At 53.4% G+C, this 17,885-nt stretch overlaps 1 protein-coding gene across 1 annotated transcript in view; it reads right to left on the bottom strand.

The window, feature by feature from the left end:
- The window catches only part of LOC137371494 (collagen alpha-1(IV) chain-like), a 230,441-nt gene that overhangs the window by 45,411 nt on the left and 167,145 nt on the right, over positions 1-17,885 (bottom strand). Inside the window, exons 25-30 of the mRNA XM_068034182.1 lie at positions 16,374-16,565; positions 13,906-14,074; positions 9,855-9,947; positions 9,586-9,690; positions 3,882-3,979; positions 936-1,086 (exon numbers count right to left, since the gene is read on the bottom strand). Coding sequence (XP_067890283.1) covers positions 936-1,086; positions 3,882-3,979; positions 9,586-9,690; positions 9,855-9,947; positions 13,906-14,074; positions 16,374-16,565 — 808 coding nt within the window. The remainder of the gene's footprint in view (positions 1-935; positions 1,087-3,881; positions 3,980-9,585; positions 9,691-9,854; positions 9,948-13,905; positions 14,075-16,373; positions 16,566-17,885) is intronic.

Raw genomic sequence — 17,885 nt, 5'->3', positions numbered from 1 at the left:
GCTTTCAGATTCTAAAATAGACCAGTTGACCTATTACAGTCTCTTTTCCTTTCACCTATCTTGAGACACATTGTAAGTTTAGCATTTGACAAGTCTCTTGTGATTCCTATCATTACTTAATTGCAAATTACTCTACCATTTTCAATAGAACTTGGGACAGTAAGGGTGATTTTCCACAGGTGCACTCCCCTGATTCACAGCCTCTCCTGTTGGGAGTTGCAGCCATGTTCCAGATCATTACAAAGTCATGGGACAGGCCGCTCACAACTTCCTATGTGCTCGCAGCAGGAAAACCTTCACAATAGGGATCTGATTTCATAGGGTTTTGGTTAATAGGTATTAATGCAAATTATTTGGTAGTGCAATGTGCAGTACATTGGCTGCAAAGAGCAAGATCACAGCTAGTGGGGGAACCTGGGGTAGTTATCTCTGCTGAGAACACATTACTGGATTGTAGGGAACAGAATTCCACTGGGAATCACTGATAATAACTGGGGAAACTACTAAAACCCTAAACTGTAAAAATTATGAAGTATCTATCGGCAGTTGGCAAAACATATTTTTCAAGCTTTATGATTTAAAAGAAGAATTTGATGGGGAGCTAACTTTTGCACCTGGGAAGTGGGGAAATTTGTCGACTGCCACTTGTGGACAGTGTGTTGTTATTTTATAATATAGAATGGTAGCTGGTGAGGTGTCTGCTTGATCTATCTGTGCTTTGTTATCTAACTGTGACTAACAGTTCCCTCCATTACAGCACTGACTACAATTTTTAATTTAAGAAGTGCCTCATTGGATGTGTAGCACTGTGGGACGTCCAGAGGCGATGAAATGCTCAATAGAAATACAAGTCAGCTTTCCTTTATAGCACTCATTTTAAAGGTAAATTTGAAGTTTATTCTTTGAAACATTCTTGGAGTTGACCTTTTGCTCACCTTTATCACCTTTGAAGCCAGGTAAACCAGGGCGGCCTGACGCTCCAGGTATGCCAGGGAGTCCTGGTTCACCTTTATCTCCTGGAATTCCATCAACTCCTGGGACACCTGGAAATCCTTGGGGGCCTGGGAGCCCCACTCCTGGTTGTCCCTGAATTCAGTACAGAATTAGTTAGTTAGAATCATTGAATGATACAGCACAGAAGGAGGGCATTTGGCCCATCATGCCTGTGATGGCTCTTTGAAAGAGTTATCCAGTTAGTCCCATTCTCCCCTGCTCTTTCTCCAGAGCCCTGCAACTTTTTCCTTTTCAAGTATTTATCCAATTTCCCTTTTGAAAGTTACTATTGAATCTGCTTCCACCGCCCTTTCAGGCAGCGCGTTCCAGATCACAACAACTCACTGTGTAAAAAATTCTACTCATGTCACCTCCTGTTCCTTTGCCGATCACCTTAAATCTGTGCCCTTTAGTTACCGATCCTCCTGCCACTGGAAATGGAAGTGGTAAGGGAACACTGGCTGACCTTTAAGCAGGAGATGTTTCTGGTACAGGCTAGGTACATTGCAACAAGAGGGAAAGGTAAGGGAACCAAAGCCACGGATCCTTGGTTGATGAAATAAAAAAAGAGGGTGTATGATGCACATCTGGTGAATTCTTCAAGTGAGAATCAGACCAAATGTAATAAGTTTAGAGGGGAGGTGAAGAGGAAAATAAGACTGGCAAAGAGAGAGTATGAGAATAGAATGACAGTTAAGATAAAAGGGAACCTAAAAATCTTCTACCGGCATGTAAATAGTAAGCAGGTAGTAAGAGCTGGGGTGGGGCCTATTAGGGACAAAGTGGGTAAAAAATGCTTAGAGGTGCAAAGCAAGACTAGAGTACTAAATGAGTGTTTTGTATCGGTGTTTATTAAGGAAGAGGAAGCTGAGAAAATATTAGTAGAAGTGCAGATATTGTTCGACTAATCTAATTGAATTTTTTGATGAAGTAACAGAGAAGGTTGATGAAGGGAATGCGGTGGATGTTGTTTATATGGATTTTAAGAAAGCATTTGACAAAGTACCACATAAAAGGCTGCTTAACAAAATTGAGGCTAATGGAATAGGAGGGTCAATGTCAGCTTGGACAAAAAATTGGCTTAAGGACAAAAAACAGCGAGTCATGGTAAATGGTTGCTTTTTAGACTGGAGGATGGCAGACAGTGGTGTTCCCCAAGGACCAGTGCTAGGACCACTGCTTTTGTGATATATATAAATGACATGGATATTGGAACACAGAGTAAAATTTCAAAATTTGCTGATTATACCAAACTTGGAGGTGAAGCAAACAGTGAGGATGATGTGAATCGTATGCAACAGGACAGAGATAGTTGAGCAGAATGGGCAGACAAGTGGCAGATAGAATTTAATACAGAGAAGTGTGAGGTGATGCATTGTAGCAGAAGGAATAGGGAGAGGCAATATATACTTAATGGCACAGCTCTAAAGAATGTACAGGGACAGAGGGACCTGGGGGTACATGTGCATTGATCTTTGAAGGTGACGGGACAGGTTGAGAGAGTGGTTAGTAAAGCATATGGGATCTTGGGATTCATAAATAGAGGCACAGAGTACAAAAGCAGGGAAGTTATGCTGAACCTTTATAAAGCTCTGGTTAGGCCCCAACTGGAGTATTATGTCCAGTTCTGGTCACCACACTTTAGGAAGGATGTGAGGGTCCTTGAGAGGGTGCAGAGGAGATTTATCAGAATGGTTCCAGTGATGAGGGATTTTAGTTACAAGGTTAGATTGGAGAAGCTGGGGTTGTTCTCCTTGGAGCAAAGGAGACTGGTGTACAAAGAAAAGCTGCTCCCATTAGCTGATGGTACAAGGACTAGGGGACACAGATTGAAGGTTTTGGGCAAAAGATGCAGGGGGAATATGAGAAAGATCTTTTCTACACAGTGAGTGGTAATGACCTGGAATTCACTGCCCACGAGGGCGGTGGAAGCAGAAACAATAAATGACTTTAAAAGGAAATTGGATGGGCACTTGAAGGAAATAAACTGTCAGGACTACTGGAAAGGAACAGGGAGTGGGACTGATTGGATTGCTGTATGGAGAGCTGGCATGGACTCAATGGGCTGAAAGGCCTCCTATGCTGCAATGACTCTATGAATATTTACTCTTTCAAAACCCTTCACAGTTTTTAATATCTCTAATAAATCTCCCCTTAACCTTCTCTGCTCTTAGGAGAACAATCCCAGCTTCGCCAGTCTCTCCACATAACTGAAGTCCCTCATCCCTGGGACCATTCTAGTAAATCTCCTCCGTACCCTCTCCAAAGCCTTGATATCCTTCCTAAAGCTGGGCGCTCAGAATTGGACACAATACTCCAGCTGGAGTTTAACAAGTGCTTAATAAAGGTTTAGAATAACTTCCATGCTTTTGTATTTGGTGCCTATATTAGTAACACCAAGGATCCTGTATGCTCTTTTAAACAGCCTTCTCAGCTGGTCCTCCACCTTCAAGGATTTGTATATGTGAAACCCTGGGTGTATTTGTTCCTGCACCCACTTTAATCATGTAGCATTTAGTTCATAATGCCTCTTCACATTCTTCCTAGCAATAAGTATCACTTCAAACATCTCTGTATTAAATTTCATCTGCCGTGTGTCTGCACATTTCACCAGACTGTCTATGCCATCACGAAGTCTATTACTATCTCCTCATTGTTTATGACATCTCTGAGTTTTGTATTATCCACGAACATTGAAATTAGGCCCTGGATAGCCAAGTCCAGGTCATTAATATATATCAAGCAGAGCAGTGGTCCCAACACTGAAGCCTGGGGAACGCCACTGGATGCCCAATTCCAGGTCATTAGCAACAAGGATTACAAAGAAGGTAAAAAATAAAGTAATGTATTGGAGTCAAGTGGCATAGTCCACGGAGTTTATCACTGACCTTTGACCCTGGGGGTCCTGGCTGGCCTGGGATGCCATCGTTCCCTGGACGTCCTGAAAGACCAGGAGGGCCTGGCTGTCCTGGAATTCCAGGCGAACCTGTGAGATAGAAAGGATGGATGTGAATGACTTACAGCCTTTCCTGTCTCCTTCAAACCATCCATTCAGTGTTCGGAGAGGCAGGCAGAGTAGCTGTTTCTGAGTCTTCAGTGGAAGATTGGGCTCCTTGTTACAGGAAGTATATTGAGGCTTGAGGGAGGGAACAGTACAGATTCACTGGTGTGATGTGAGCTAATACAAATAGGAGGAAAGACTTGAAAAGTTGGGTCTTTTTTGATAGCATGACGCAGATTACATCCTGATTCAATACAAGTGCCTGAAGTGATGAAAGGTTGTGAAAGGGTAAATAGAAACAGACTATTTCCAGTATTGAGGGTTCAAGAACAAGGAGCCATTGATACAGGATTAAATATAAGAGTTTAGGACAGATGGCAGGAGAAAATTCCTCAATAGAGGGAGTAATGAGGATGTGGGATTCACTCCCAGTTAGTGGTTGTGGCAGAAACTGTGTCAACATTAGATCGGAGAGCAGGATGACGGGATGTGGAAACAGGATATAAACATGATTGGGACTATTTGCTCATATGCAGGGTAAACTCTAACACAGAGTGGATGGACCGAATGGTCTGTTTCTGTGTTGTAACTTTTTGCTGTTGCCATAATTTCTTTGGTTGTGGGCTGGGAGATTCAGCCAGGTTTCTGTCAAAGTTCAAGTGCACAATCACCAGAACCTCACTGAAATTCCAAACCTATTTCGGTGTGGGGGAGTGAGTGCGGTTATGGTGCGGGGGAGTGAGTGCGGTTACGGTGTGGGGGAGTGAGTGCGGTTATGGTGTGGGGGAGTGAGTGCGGTTATGGTGCGGGGGTGTGAGTGCGGTTATGGTGTGGGGGAGTGAGTGCGGTTATGGTGTGGGGGTGTGAGTGCGGTTATGGTGCGGGGGAGTGAGTGCGGTTATGGTGTGGGGGAGTGAGTGCGGTTATGGTGTGGGGGTGTGAGTGCGGTTATGGTGCGGGGGTGTGAGTGCGGTTATGGTGCGGGGGTGTGAGTGCGGTTATTGTGTGGGGGAGTGAGAGCGGTTATGGTGTGGGGGTGTGAGTGTGGTTACGGTGCGGGGGAGTGAGTGCGGTTATGGTGAGGGGGTGTGAGTGTGGTTACGTTGCGGGGGTGTGAGTGCGGTTACGGAGTGGGGGAGTGAGTGCGGTTATGGTGCGGGGGAGTGAGTGCGGTTATTGTGTGGGGGAGTGAGTGCGGTTACGGTGCGGGGGTGTGAGTGCGGTTATGGTGTGGGGGAGTGAGTGCGGTTACGGTGCGGGGGTGTGAGTGCGGTTACGGAGTGGGGGAGTGAGTGTGGTTATGGTGTGGGGGTGTGAGTGTGGTTATGGTGTGGGGGAGTGAGTGCGGTTATGGTGTGGGGGTGTGAGTGCGCTTATGGTGTGGGGGAGTGAGTGCGGTTATGGTGTGGGGGTGTGAGTGCGCTTATGGTGTGGGGGTGTGAGTGCGCTTATGGTGTGGGGGAGTGAGTGCGGTTATGGTGTGGGGGTGTGAGTGCGCTTATGGTGTGGGGGTGTGAGTGCGGTTATGGTGTGGGGGAGTGAGTGCGGTTATGGTGTGGGGGAGTGAGTGCGGTTATGGTGTGGGGGTGTGAGTCTGGTTACGGTGCGGGGGTGTGAGTGTGGTTATGGTGTGGGGGTGTGAGTCTGGTTACGGTGCGGGGGTGTGAGTGTGGTTACGGTGCGGGGGTGTGAATGCGGTTATGGTGCGGGGGAGTGAGTGCGGTTATGGTGTGGGGGTGTGAGTGTGGTTACGGTGCGGGGGTGTGAATGCGGTTATGGTGCGGGGGAGTGAGTGCGGTTATGGTGCGGGGGAGTGAGTGCGGTTACGGTGCGGGGGTGTGAATGCGGTTACGGGGCGGGGGTGTGAGTGCAGTTATGGTGTGGGGGTGTGAGTGTGGTTACGGTGCGGGGGTGTGAGTGCAGTTATGGTGTGGGGGTGTGAATGCGGTTATGGTGCGGGGGAGTGAGTGCGGTTATGGTGCGGGGGAGTGAGTGTGGTTACGGTGCGGGGGTGTGAATGCGGTTATGGTGCGGGGGTGTGAGTTGCGGTTATGGTGCGGGGGAGTGAGTGCGGTTACGGTGCGGGGGTGTGAATGCGGTTATGGTGCGGGGGAGTGAATGCGGTTATGGTGCGGGGGTGTGAGTTGCGGTTATGGTGTGGGGGAGTGAGTGTGGTTATGGTGCGGGGGTGTGAGTGCAGTTATGGTGTGGGGGTGTGAGTGTGGTTACGGTGCGGGGGTGTGAGTGCAGTTACGGTGCGGGGGTGTGAGTGTGGTTACGGTGCGGGGGTGTGAGTGCAGTTATGGTGTGGGGGTGTGAGTGTGGTTACGGTGCGGGGGTGTGAGTGCAGTTATGGTGTGGGGGAGTGAGTGCGGTTACGGTGCGGGGGTGTGAGTGCAGTTATGGTGTGGGGGAGTGAGTGCGGTTACGGTGCGGGGGTGTGAGTGCAGTTACGGTGCGGGGGTGTGAGTGTGGTTACGGTGCGGGGGTGTGAGTGCAGTTATGGTGTGGGGGTGTGAGTGTGGTTACGGTGCGGGGGTGTGAGTGCAGTTATGGTGTGGGGGAGTGAGTGTGGTTACGGTGCGGGGGTGTGAGTGCAGTTACGGTGCGGGGGTGTGAGTGTGGTTACGGTGCGGGGGTGTGAGTGCAGTTATGGTGTGGGGGTGTGAGTGTGGTTACGGTGCGGGGGTGTGAATGCGGTTATGGTGTGGGGGTGTGAGTGTGGTTACGGTGCGGGGGAGTGAGTGCGGTTACGGTGCGGGGGTGTGAATGCGGTTATGGTGTGGGGGTGTGAATGCGGTTACGGTGCGGGGGTGTGAATGCGGTTATGGTGTGGGGGTGTGAATGCGGTTACGGGGCGGGGGTGTGAATGCGGTTATGGCGCGGGGGAGTGAGTGCGGTTATGGTGTGGGGGTGTGAGTCTGGTTACGGTGCGGGGGTGTGAGTGCGATTATGGTGTGGGGGTGTGAGTCTGGTTACGGTGCGGGGGTGTGAGTGCGATTATGGTGTGGGGGTGTGAGTGCGGTTATGGAGCGGGGGAGTGAGTGCGATTATGGTGTGGGGGTGTGAGTCTGGTTATGGTGTGGGGGAGTGAGTGCGATTATGGTGTGGGGGTGTGAGTCTGGTTACGGTGCGGGGGTGTGAGTGCGGTTATGGTGTGGGGGTGTGAGTGCGGTTATGGAGCGGGGGAGTGAGTGCGGTTATGGAGCGGGGGAGTGAGTGCGGTTATGGAGCGGGGGAGTGAGTGCGATTATGGTGTGGGGGTGTGAGTGCGGTTATGGTGTGGGGGAGTGAGTGCGGTTATGGAGCGGGGGAGTGAGTGCGATTATGGAGCGGGGGAGTGAGTGCGGTTATGGTGTGGGGGTGTGAGTGTGGTTACGGTGCGGGGGTGTAAGTGCGGTTACTTTGCGGGGGAGCGCATGCGGTTACGGTGCGGGGGTGTGAGTGTGGTTACCGTGCGGGGGAGTGAGTGCGGTTATGGTGTGGGGGAGTGAGTGCGATTATGGTGTGGGGGAGTGAGTCTGGTTACGGTGCGGGGGTGTGAATGCGGTTACGGTGCGGGGGTGTGAGTGCGGTTACGGTGCGGGGGTGTGAATGCGGTTATGGTGTGGGGGAGTGAGTGCGATTATGGTGTGGGGGAGTGAGTGCGATTATGGTGTGGGGGTGTGAGTGTGGTTACGGTGCGGGGGTGTGAATGCGGTTATGGTGTGGGGGAGTGAGTGCGATTATGGTGTGGGGGTGTGAGTGTGGTTACGGTGCGGGGGTGTGAATGCGGTTATGGTGTGGGGGAGTGAGTGCGATTATGGTGTGGGGGTGTGAGTGTGGTTACGGTGCGGGGGTGTGAATGCGGTTATGGTGCGGGGGTGTGAGTGCAGTTATGGTGTGGGGGTGTGAGTGTGGTTACGGTGCGGGGGTGTGAATGCGGTTATGGTGTGGGGGTGTGAGTCTGGTTATGGTGTGGGGGTGTGAGTGCGATTATGGTGCGGGGGTGTGAGTCTGGTTACGGTGCGGGGGTGTGAGTGCGGTTATGGTGCGGGGGAGTGAGTGCGGTTACGGTGCGGGGGTGTGAATGCGGTTATGGTGCGGGGGAGTGAGTGCGGTTACGGTGCGGGGGTGTGAATGCGGTTACGGTGCGGGGGAGTGAGTGCGATTATGGTGTGGGGGTGTGAGTCTGGTTACGGTGCGGGGGTGTGAATGCAGTTATGGTGTGGGGGTGTGAGTGTGGTTACGGTGCGGGGGTGTGAGTGCAGTTATGGTGTGGGGGAGTGAGTGCGGTTATGGTGTGGGGGTGTGAGTCTGGTTATGGTGTGGGGGTGTGAGTGCGATTATGGTGCGGGGGTGTGAGTCTGGTTACGGTGCGGGGGAGTGAGTGCGGTTATGGTGTGGGGGTGTGAGTCTGGTTACGGTGCGGGGGAGTGAGTGCGGTTATGGTGTGGGGGTGTGAGTCTGGTTATGGTGTGGGGGTGTGAGTGCGATTATGGTGCGGGGGTGTGAGTCTGGTTACGGTGCGGGGGTGTGAGTGCGATTATGGTGCGGGGGTGTGAGTCTGGTTACGGTGCGGGGGTGTGAGTGCGATTATGGTGTGGGGGTGTGAGTCTGGTTATGGTGTGGGGGTGTGAGTGCGATTATGGTGCGGGGGTGTGAGTCTGGTTACGGTGCGGGGGTGTGAGTGCGGTTATGGTGTGGGGGTGTGAGTCTGGTTATGGTGTGGGGGTGTGAGTGCGGTTATGGTGTGGGGGTGTGAGTGCGGTTATGGTGTGGGGGTGTGAGTCTGGTTACGGTGCGGGGGTGTGAGTGCGGTTATGGTGTGGGGGTGTGAGTCTGGTTATGGTGTGGGGGTGTGAGTGCGATTATGGTGCGGGGGTGTGAGTCTGGTTACGGTGCGGGGGTGTGAGTGCGGTTATGGTGTGGGGGTGTGAGTGCGGTTATGGTGTGGGGGAGTGAGTGCGGTTATGGTGTGGGGGTGTGAGTGTGGTTACGGTGCGGGGGTGTGAGTGCGGTTACTTTGCGGGGGAGCGCATGCGGTTACGGTGCGGGGGTGTGAATGCGGTTATGGTGTGGGGGAGTGAGTGCGGTTATGGTGCGGGGGTGTGAGTGCGGTTAAGGTGCGGGGGTGTGAGCGCGTTACGGTGCGGGGGTGTGAATGCGGTTATGGTGCGGGGGAGTGAGTGCGGTTACCGTGCGGGGTGTGAGTGTGGTTACGGTGCGGGGGTGTGAATGCGGTTATGGTGCGGGGGAGTGAGTGCGGTTACCGTGCGGGGTGTGAGTGTGGTTACGGTGCGGGGTGTGAATGCGGTTATGGTGCGGGGGAGTGAGTGCGGTTATGGTGCGGGGGTGTGAGTGCGGTTATGGTGCGGGGGTGTGAGCGCGGTTACGGTGCGGGGGTGTGAATGCGGTTATGGTGCGGGGGAGTGAGTGCGGTTACCGTGCGGGGGTGTGAGTGTGGTTACGGTGCGGGGGTGTGAATGCGTTTATGGTGCGGGGGTGTGAGTGTGTGCGGTTATGGTGCGGTGACAATGTGGGTTTTGTGAGTGTGGTTCTGATGTGGTTACAGTGCAGTTATGGTTCAGCTGGTGTGTGAGTCCACTTACCTTTAGCACCAGTTGGACCTGGAAATCCAATGCCAGTGGGACCTGGATCACCTTTTGGGCCGACAGCTCCTTGCAAACCCGGGGCACCTGGCAGTCCATCGTCACCTGTTGGCCAAATAAGCAACAAACATTTATGCAGCAAAGCTCAAGTAACAAGATGGTGAAAATTAACGAGGAGGAATAACAGAATTTCGAAGATTAACAATATTAATTTTTTCAATATATTTTCTGCATTCCCTGACGATGGCTAGATGGACAGGTGAACTTACCTCGAATCCCGGGCTCGCCTTTTAACCCTTGAGGCCCAGGAAGACCTTGGAATCCCGGTTTACTGATGGCGTTTCCTGATTCACCTTTCTGACCTGTTGCATGGAAACAGTCAACAGAACAATTAGAGTTTTATGAAAAAGTAGCGATTGCAATCAATATATTCATTAAAATCTATCGATTATTATAAACTCAGATAGTCAACGGAAGTTGGTGTGCTTTTGGTTGCGATTTATTTTCCTGGGTTGTGATAGCCATTAATTTTTTTTTCTGTACTGCAAACGTGAGACATAAGTAACCAGAATCTCAGAGTCTACACATTCTGTACAGGAACCATCGGCCCTTCCCATTCTATTGTCATCTGGTCCTTGTCTCTCTTCCATTTTCTTATGAATGTATAAAGAGGCACAAGAGAAAAAAACAGTTCGAATATCAAGCCTTGTCCCATCCAACAGGAAGCATGCTACGCATACCATCACCCTCACCCCTTTCATCCAATCTCCTGACAGAGGGAGACAGAGAGGAAAGTCTAGGAATATCCTTTATGTACAGCCCAGTGGGCAGTGTGGAACATCCAGTCCAGTGGACGGTGTGAAATGCCCAGTCCAGTGGGCAGTGTGGAATGCCCAGTCCAGTGGGCAGTGTGGAATGCCCAGTCCAGTGAGTAGTGTGGAACATCCAGTCCAGTGAGTAGTGTGGAACATCCAGTCCAGTGGCAGTGTGGAATGCCCAGTCCAGTGGGCAGTGTGGAACATCCAGTCCAGTGAGTAGTGTGGAACATCCAGTCCAGTGAGTAGTGTGGAACATCCAGTCCAGTGGCAGTGTGGAATGCCCAGTCCAGTGGGCAGTGTGGAACATCCAGTCCAGTGAGTAGTGTGGAACATCCAGTCCAGTGAGTAGTGTGGAACATCCAGTCCAGTGGCAGTGTGGAATGCCCAGTCCAGTGGGCAGTGTGGAACATCTAGTCCAGTGAGTAGTGTGGAACATCCAGTCCAGTGGCAGCGTGGAATGCCCAGTCCAGTGTAGTGTGGAATGCCCAGTCCAGTGAGTAGTGTGGAACATCCAGTCCAGTGAGTAGTGTGGAACATCCAGTCCAGTGGCAGTGTGGAATGCCCAGTCCAGTGGGCAGTGTGGAATGCCCAGTCTAGTGGGCAGTGTGGAACATCCAGTCCAGTGGGCAGTGTGGAATGCCCAGTCCAGTGGACAGTGTGGAATGCCCAGTCCAGTGAGTAGTGTGGAACATCCAGTCCAGTGGGCAGTGTGAAACATCCAGTCCAGTGGGCAGTGTGGAATGCCCAGTCCAGTGGGCAGTGTGGAACATCCAGTCCAGTGGGCAGTGTGGAATGCCCAGTCCAGTGGCAGTGTGGAATGCCCAGTCCAGTGGGCAGTGTGGAACATCCAGTCCAGTGAGTAGTGTGGAACATCCAGTCCAGTGGGCAGTGTGGAATGCCCAGTCCAGTGGGCAGTGTGGAACATCCAGTCCAGTGGGCAGTGTGGAATGCCCAGTCCAGTGGCAGTGTGGAATGCCCAGTCCAGTGGGCAGTGTGGAACATCCAGTCCAGTGAGTAGTGTGGAACATCCAGTCCAGTGGCAGTGTGGAATGCCCAGTCCAGTGGGCAGTGTGGAACATCTAGTCCAGTGAGTAGTGTGGAACATCCAGTCCAGTGGCAGCGTGGAATGCCCAGTCCAGTGTAGTGTGGAATGCCCAGTCCAGTGAGTAGTGTGGAACATCCAGTCCAGTGGGCAGTGTGGAATGCCCAGTCCAGTGGGCAGTGTGGAACATCCAGTCCAGTGGGCAGTGTGGAATGCCCAGTCCAGTGGCAGTGTGGAATGCCCAGTCCAGTGGGCAGTGTGGAACATCCAGTCCAGTGAGTAGTGTGGAACATCCAGTCCAGTGGCAGTGTGGAATGCCCAGTCCAGTGGGCAGTGTGGAACATCTAGTCCAGTGAGTAGTGTGGAACATCCAGTCCAGTGGCAGCGTGGAATGCCCAGTCCAGTGTAGTGTGGAATGCCCAGTCCAGTGAGTAGTGTGGAACATCCAGTCCAGTGAGTAGTGTGGAACATCCAGTCCAGTGGCAGTGTGGAATGCCCAGTCCAGTGGGCAGTGTGGAATGCCCAGTCTAGTGGGCAGTGTGGAACATCCAGTCCAGTGGGCAGTGTGGAATGCCCAGTCCAGTGGACAGTGTGGAATGCCCAGTCCAGTGAGTAGTGTGGAACATCCAGTCCAGTGGGCAGTGTGAAACATCCAGTCCAGTGGGCAGTATGGAATGCCCAGTCCAGTGGGCAGTGTGGAACATCCAGTCCAGTGGGCAGTGTGGAATGCCCAGTCCAGTGGGCAGTGTGGAATGCCCAGTCCAGTGGGCAGTGTGAAACATCCAGTCCAGTGGGCAGTGTGGAATGCTCAGTCCAGTGGGCAGTGTGGAACATCCAGTCCAGTGGGCAGTGTGGAATGCCCAGTCCAGTGGGCAGTGTGGAACAAACAGTCCAGTGGGCAGTGTGGAACATCCAGTCCAGTGGGCAGTGTGAAACATCCAGTCCAGTGGGCAGTGTGGAATGCCCAGTCCAGTGGGCAGTGTGAAACAACCAGTCCAGTGGGCAGTGTGGAACATCCAGTCCAGTGGGCAGTGTGAAACATCCAGTCCAGTGGGCAGTGTGGAACATTCAGTTCAGTGGGCAGTGTGGAACGCCCAGTTCACTGGGCAGTGTGAAACATCCAGTCCAGTGGGCAGTGTGAAACATCCAGTCCAGTGGGCAGTGTGGAATGCCCAGTCCAGTGGACAGTGTGGAACATCCACTCCAGTGGGCAGTGTGGAATGCCCAGTCCAGTGGACAGTGTGGAACATCCAGTCCAGTGGGCAGTGTGGAATGCCCAGTCCAGTTGACAGTGTGGAACATCCAGTCCAGTGGGCAGTGTGAAACATCCAGTCCAGTGGGCAGTGTGGAATGCCCAGTCCAGTGGGCAGTGTGGAATGCCCAGTCCAGTGGGCAGTGTGAAACATCCAGTCCAGTGGGCAGTGTGGAACGCCCAGTCCAGTGGGCAGTGTGAAACATCCAGTCCAGTGGGCAGTGTGGAACATCCAGTCCAGTGGACAGTGTGGAACATCCAGTCCAGTGGGCAGTGTGGAATGCCCAGTCCAGTGGACAGTGTGGAACATCCAGTCCAGTGGGCAGTGTGGAATGCCCAGTCCAGTGGGCAGTGTGGAACATCCAGTCCAGTGGGCAGTGTGGAATGCCCAGTCCAATGGGCAGTGTGAAACATCCAGTCCAGTGGGCAGTGTGGAATGCCCAGTCCAGTGGGCAGTGTGGAATGCCCAGTCCAGTGGGCAGTGTGAAACAGCCAGTCCAGTGGGCAGTGTGGAACGCCCAGTCCAGTGGGCAGTGTGAAACATCCAGTCCAGTGGGCAGTGTGGAACATCCAGTCCAGTGGGCAGTGTGGAACGCCCAGTCCAGTGGGCAGTGTGGAACGCCCAGTCCAGTGGGCAGCGTGGGCCCTGTCCAGTGGGCAGTGTGAAACATCCAGTCCAGTGGGCAGTGTGGAACTTCCAGTCCAGTGGGCAGTGTGGAACTTCCAGTCCAGTGGGCAGTGTGGAACGTCCAGTCCAGTGGGCAGTGTGGAACGTCCAGTCCAGTGGGCAGTGTGGAACGCCCAGCCCAGTGGGCAGTGTGGAATGCCCAGCCCAGTGGGCAGTGCGGAACGTTCTAATCTTGTGTTCAAACAGACTCCTACATGAGCAGATGGATACTTTTCACACTCTCTTGCTGATCATGTGCTTCCCTAGTCGTTGATTGAGAGTCACAAAATATTTGTGTTCGCCACTGACCCGCTGGTTTCATCTTTACAAGATGTGTTTCTGTTTCTAAACCCACAACCATTTAATGCATTCCCAGTACAAAGTAGATTGAGAATAGAAGGGTTCAGCTTTGTGAGCCCTGCAGGATGTTCCATTCATAAACAGACTAGATTCGTAAAGGACAAACCAGCCTTTAGTGTCTTGGTGAATCCACAATACACTACAGGTGGGCTGAGGGACTGAGTGTTTAACCAGAACTTACCTGGTGTACCAGGTAGTCCTGGATGTCCTGGAAATCCTTGGGCGCCCTTTTCACCCAGAAAGCCTGGCTCACCCACTCCCGGAAGTCCTGGAGGTCCTCGGTCTCCTGGCGGTCCGGTTAAACCTGGGCGTCCAGGTAAACCTGGTTCACCTTTGAAGCCAATGTTTCCCTAAACAGTTAGAGATGACAGGTAAGAGCTGGGGAAATTCAGGGAATGCTACATCATTACTGTAGCAACCTACTGTCTGATAGAATTAATGTTAGTTCCATAATCCCTTCAATGTTGATATTTGCTATGTCTCCCTGTGCTGCAGTCAGTCTCTCTGTGCTGCAGTCAGTCTCCCTGTGCTGCGGTCAGTCTCTCTGTGCTGCGGTCAGTCTCTCTCTGTGCTGCAGTCAGTCTCCCTGTGCTGCGGTCAGTCTCTCTGTGCTGAGGTCAGTCTCTCTCTGTGCTGCGGTCAGTCTCTCTGTGCTGCAGTCAGTCTCCCTGTGCTGCGGTCAGTCTCCCTGTGCTGCAGTCAGTCTCTCTCTGTGCTGCGGTCAGTCTCTCTGTGCTGCGGTCAGTCTCTCTCTGTGCTGCGGTCAGTCTCTCTGTGCTGCAGTCAGTCTCTCTGTGTGCTGCGGTCAGTCTCTCTGTGCTGCGGTCAGTCTCTCTCTGTGCTGCAGTCAGTCTCTCTCTGTGCTGCGGTCAGTCTCTCTGTGCTGCAGTCAGTCTCTCTCTGTGCTGCGGTCAGTCTCTCTGTGCTGCGGTCACTCTCTCTCTGTGCTGCAGTCAGTCTCTCTGTGCTGTGGTCAGTCTCTCTGTGCTGCAGTCAGTCTCCCTGTGCTGCGGTCAGTCTCTCTGTGCTGCAGTCAGTCTCTCTCTGTGCTGCGGTCAGTCTCTCTGTGCTGCGGTCAGTCTCTCTCTGTGCTGCGGTCAGTCTCCCTGTGCTGCGGTCAGTCTCTCTGTGCTGCGGTCAGTCTCCCTGTGCTGCGGTCAGTCTCTCTGTGCTGCGGTCAGTCTCTCCCTGTGCTGCGGTCAGTCTCTCTGTGCTGCGGTCAGTCTCTCTCTGTGCTGCGGTCAGTCTCTCCCTGTGCTGCAGTCAGTCTCTCTCTGTGCTGCGGTCAGTCTCTCCCTGTGCTGCGGTCAGTCTCTCTCTGTGCTGCAGTCAGTCTCTCTCTGTGCTGTGGTCAGTCTCTCTGTGCTGCAGTCAGTCTCTCTCTGTGCTGCGGTCAGTCTCCCTGTGCTGCGGTCAGTCTCTCTGTGCTGCGGTCAGTCTCTCCCTGTGCAGCGGTCAGTCTCTCTCTGTGCTGCAGTCAGTCTCTCTCTGTGCTGCGGTCAGTCTCTCCCTGTGCTGTGGTCAGTCTCTCTGTGCTGCGGTCAGTCTCTCTCTGTGCTGCGGTCAGTCTCTCTGTGCTGCAGTCAGTCTCTCTGTGCTGCGGTCAGTCTCTCTGTGCTGCGGTCAGTCTCTCTCTGTGCTGCAGTCAGTCTCTCTGTGCTGCGGTCAGTCTCTCTGTGCTGCGGTCAGTCTCCCTGTGCTGCGGCCAGTTTCTCTGTGCTGCGGTCAGTCTCCCTGTGCTGCGGTCAGTTTCTCTGTGCTGCGGTCAGTCTCTCTCTGTGCTGCAGTCAGTCTCTCTGTGCTGCGATCAGTCTCTCTGTGCTGCGGTCAGTCTCCCTGTGCTGCGGTCAGTTTCTCTGTGCTGCGGTCAGTCTCTCTCTGTGCTGCAGTCAGTCTCTCTGTGCTGCGGTCAGTCTCTCTGTGCTGCGGTCAGGCTCCCTGTGCTGCGGTCAGTTTCTCTGTGCTGCGGTCAGTCTCTCTCTGTGCTGCAGTCAGTCTCTCTCTGTGCTGCGATCAGTCTCTCTGTGCTGCAGTCAGTCTCCCTGTGCTGCAGTCAGTCTCTCTGTGCTGCAGTCAGTCTCTCTCTGTGCTGCAGTCAGTCTCTCTGTGCTGCGGTCAGTCTCTCTCTGTGCTGCAGTCAGTCTCTCTGTGCTGCGGTCAGTCTCTCTGTGCTGCGGTCAGTCTCTCTGTGCTGCAGTCAGTCTCCCTGTGCTGCAGTCAGTCTCCCTGTGCTGCGGTCAGTCTCTCTTTGTGCTGCGGTCAGTCTCTCTGTGCTGCGGTCAGTCTCTCTCTGTGCTGCGGTCAGTCTCTCTCTGTGCTGTGGTCAGTCTCTCTCTGTGCTGCAGTCAGTCTCTCTCTGTGCTGCAGTCAGTCTCTCTCTGTGCTGCGGTCAGTCTCTCTCTGTGCTGCAGTCAGTCTCTCTCTGTGCTGCGGTCAGTCTCTCTCTGTGCTGCGGTCAGTCTCTCTCTGTGCTGCAGTCAGTCTCTCTCTGTGCTGCGGTCAGTCTCTCTCTGTGCTGCAGTCAGTCTCTCTCTGTGCTGCGGTCAGTCTCTCTCTGTGCCCTGATCCACATTCTACAACCTCCTGATATCAGAGTCCAGCAGAACACTCTGAATCTCTTGTTGAACAGTTCCATATCTCAATACTTACCGACTCGCCTTTGGGGCCTGGGAAACCTGGAGGTCCATCTTTGCCAGTTAATCCATCCAGACCTGTTACACCTGGAGCGCCTGGGAATCCACGCTCCCCTCGATCCCCTTTCACTCCAGGTAAAGTTTGGATATCACCTGGATCACCTTTGGGGCCGGGAATTCCCATTGGCCCTGGGACACCATTAGCTCCCTAAAAGAAACAACAATCTGTCAACATGTTTCATTCACTCCCTGTCAACTCCATCAGTGCAGCACTCCCTCAGTACTGACCCTCCGACAGTGCAGCACTCCCTCAGTAATGACCCTCCGACAGTGCAGCACTCCCTCAGTACTGCCCCTCCGATCGTGCAGCACTCCCTCAGTACTGAACTTCCGACATTGCAGCACTCCCTCAGTACTGACCCTCCAACAATGCAGCACTCCCTCAGTAATGACCCTCCGACAGTGCAGCACTCCCTCAGTACTGCCCCTCCGATAGTGCAGCACTCCCTCAGTACTGAACTTCCGACAGTGCAGCACTCCCTCAGTACTGCCCCTCCAACAGTGCAGCACTCCTTCAGTACTGCTCCTCCGACAGTGCAGCACTCCCTCGGTACTGAGCCTCCGACAGTGCAGCACTCCCTCAGTACTGCATCTCCGACAGTGCAGCACTCCCTCAATACTGCCCCTCCGACAGTGCAGCTCTCCTTCAGTACTGACCCTCCGACAGTGCAGAACTCCCTCAGTACTGACCCTCCGACAGTGCAGCACTCCCTCAGTACTGACCCTCTGACAGTGCAGCACTCCCTCAGTACTGACCCTCCGACAGTACAGCACTCCCTCAGTACTGCCCCTCTGACAGTGCAGCTCTCCCTCAGTACTGACCATCCAACAGTGCAGCACTCCCTCAATACTGACCCTCTGACAGTGCAGCACTCCCTCAGTACTGCCCCTCTGACAGTGCAGCTCTCCCTCAGTACTGACCATCCAACAGTGCAGCACTCCCTCAATACTGACCCTCTGACAGTACAGCACTCCCTCAGTACTGACCCTCCAATAGTGCAGCACTCCCTCAGTACTGATCCTCCAACAGTGCAGCACTCCCTCAATACTGGCCATCCGACAGTGCAGCACTCCCTCAGTACTGACCCTCCGACAGTGCAGCACTCGCTCAGTACTGACCCTCCCACAGTGCAGCACTCCCTCAGTACTGCCCCTCCGACAGTGTGGCACTCCTTCAGTACTGAACCTCTGACAGTGCAGCACTCCCTCAGTACTGACCCTCCGACAGTGCAGCACACCCTCAGTACTGACCCTCTGACAGTGCAGCGCTCCCTCAGTACTGACTCTCCAACAGTGCAGCACTCCCTCAGAACTGATCCTCCGACATGTAGCGCTCCCTCAGTACTGACCCTCCGACAGTGCAGCACTCCCTCAGTACTGACCATCCAACAGAGCAGCACTCCCTCAGTACTGACACTCTGACAGTGCAGCACTCCCTCAGTACTGACCCTCCGACAGTGCAGCACTC

The sequence above is a fragment of the Heterodontus francisci genome, chromosome 6 (assembly GCF_036365525.1).
Source record: "Heterodontus francisci isolate sHetFra1 chromosome 6, sHetFra1.hap1, whole genome shotgun sequence".
NCBI classification, from domain to species: Eukaryota; Metazoa; Chordata; class Chondrichthyes; order Heterodontiformes; family Heterodontidae; genus Heterodontus; species Heterodontus francisci.
The sequence above is the reverse complement of the archived record's forward strand: the minus strand, read 5'-3'. Positions and strand labels throughout refer to the sequence as shown.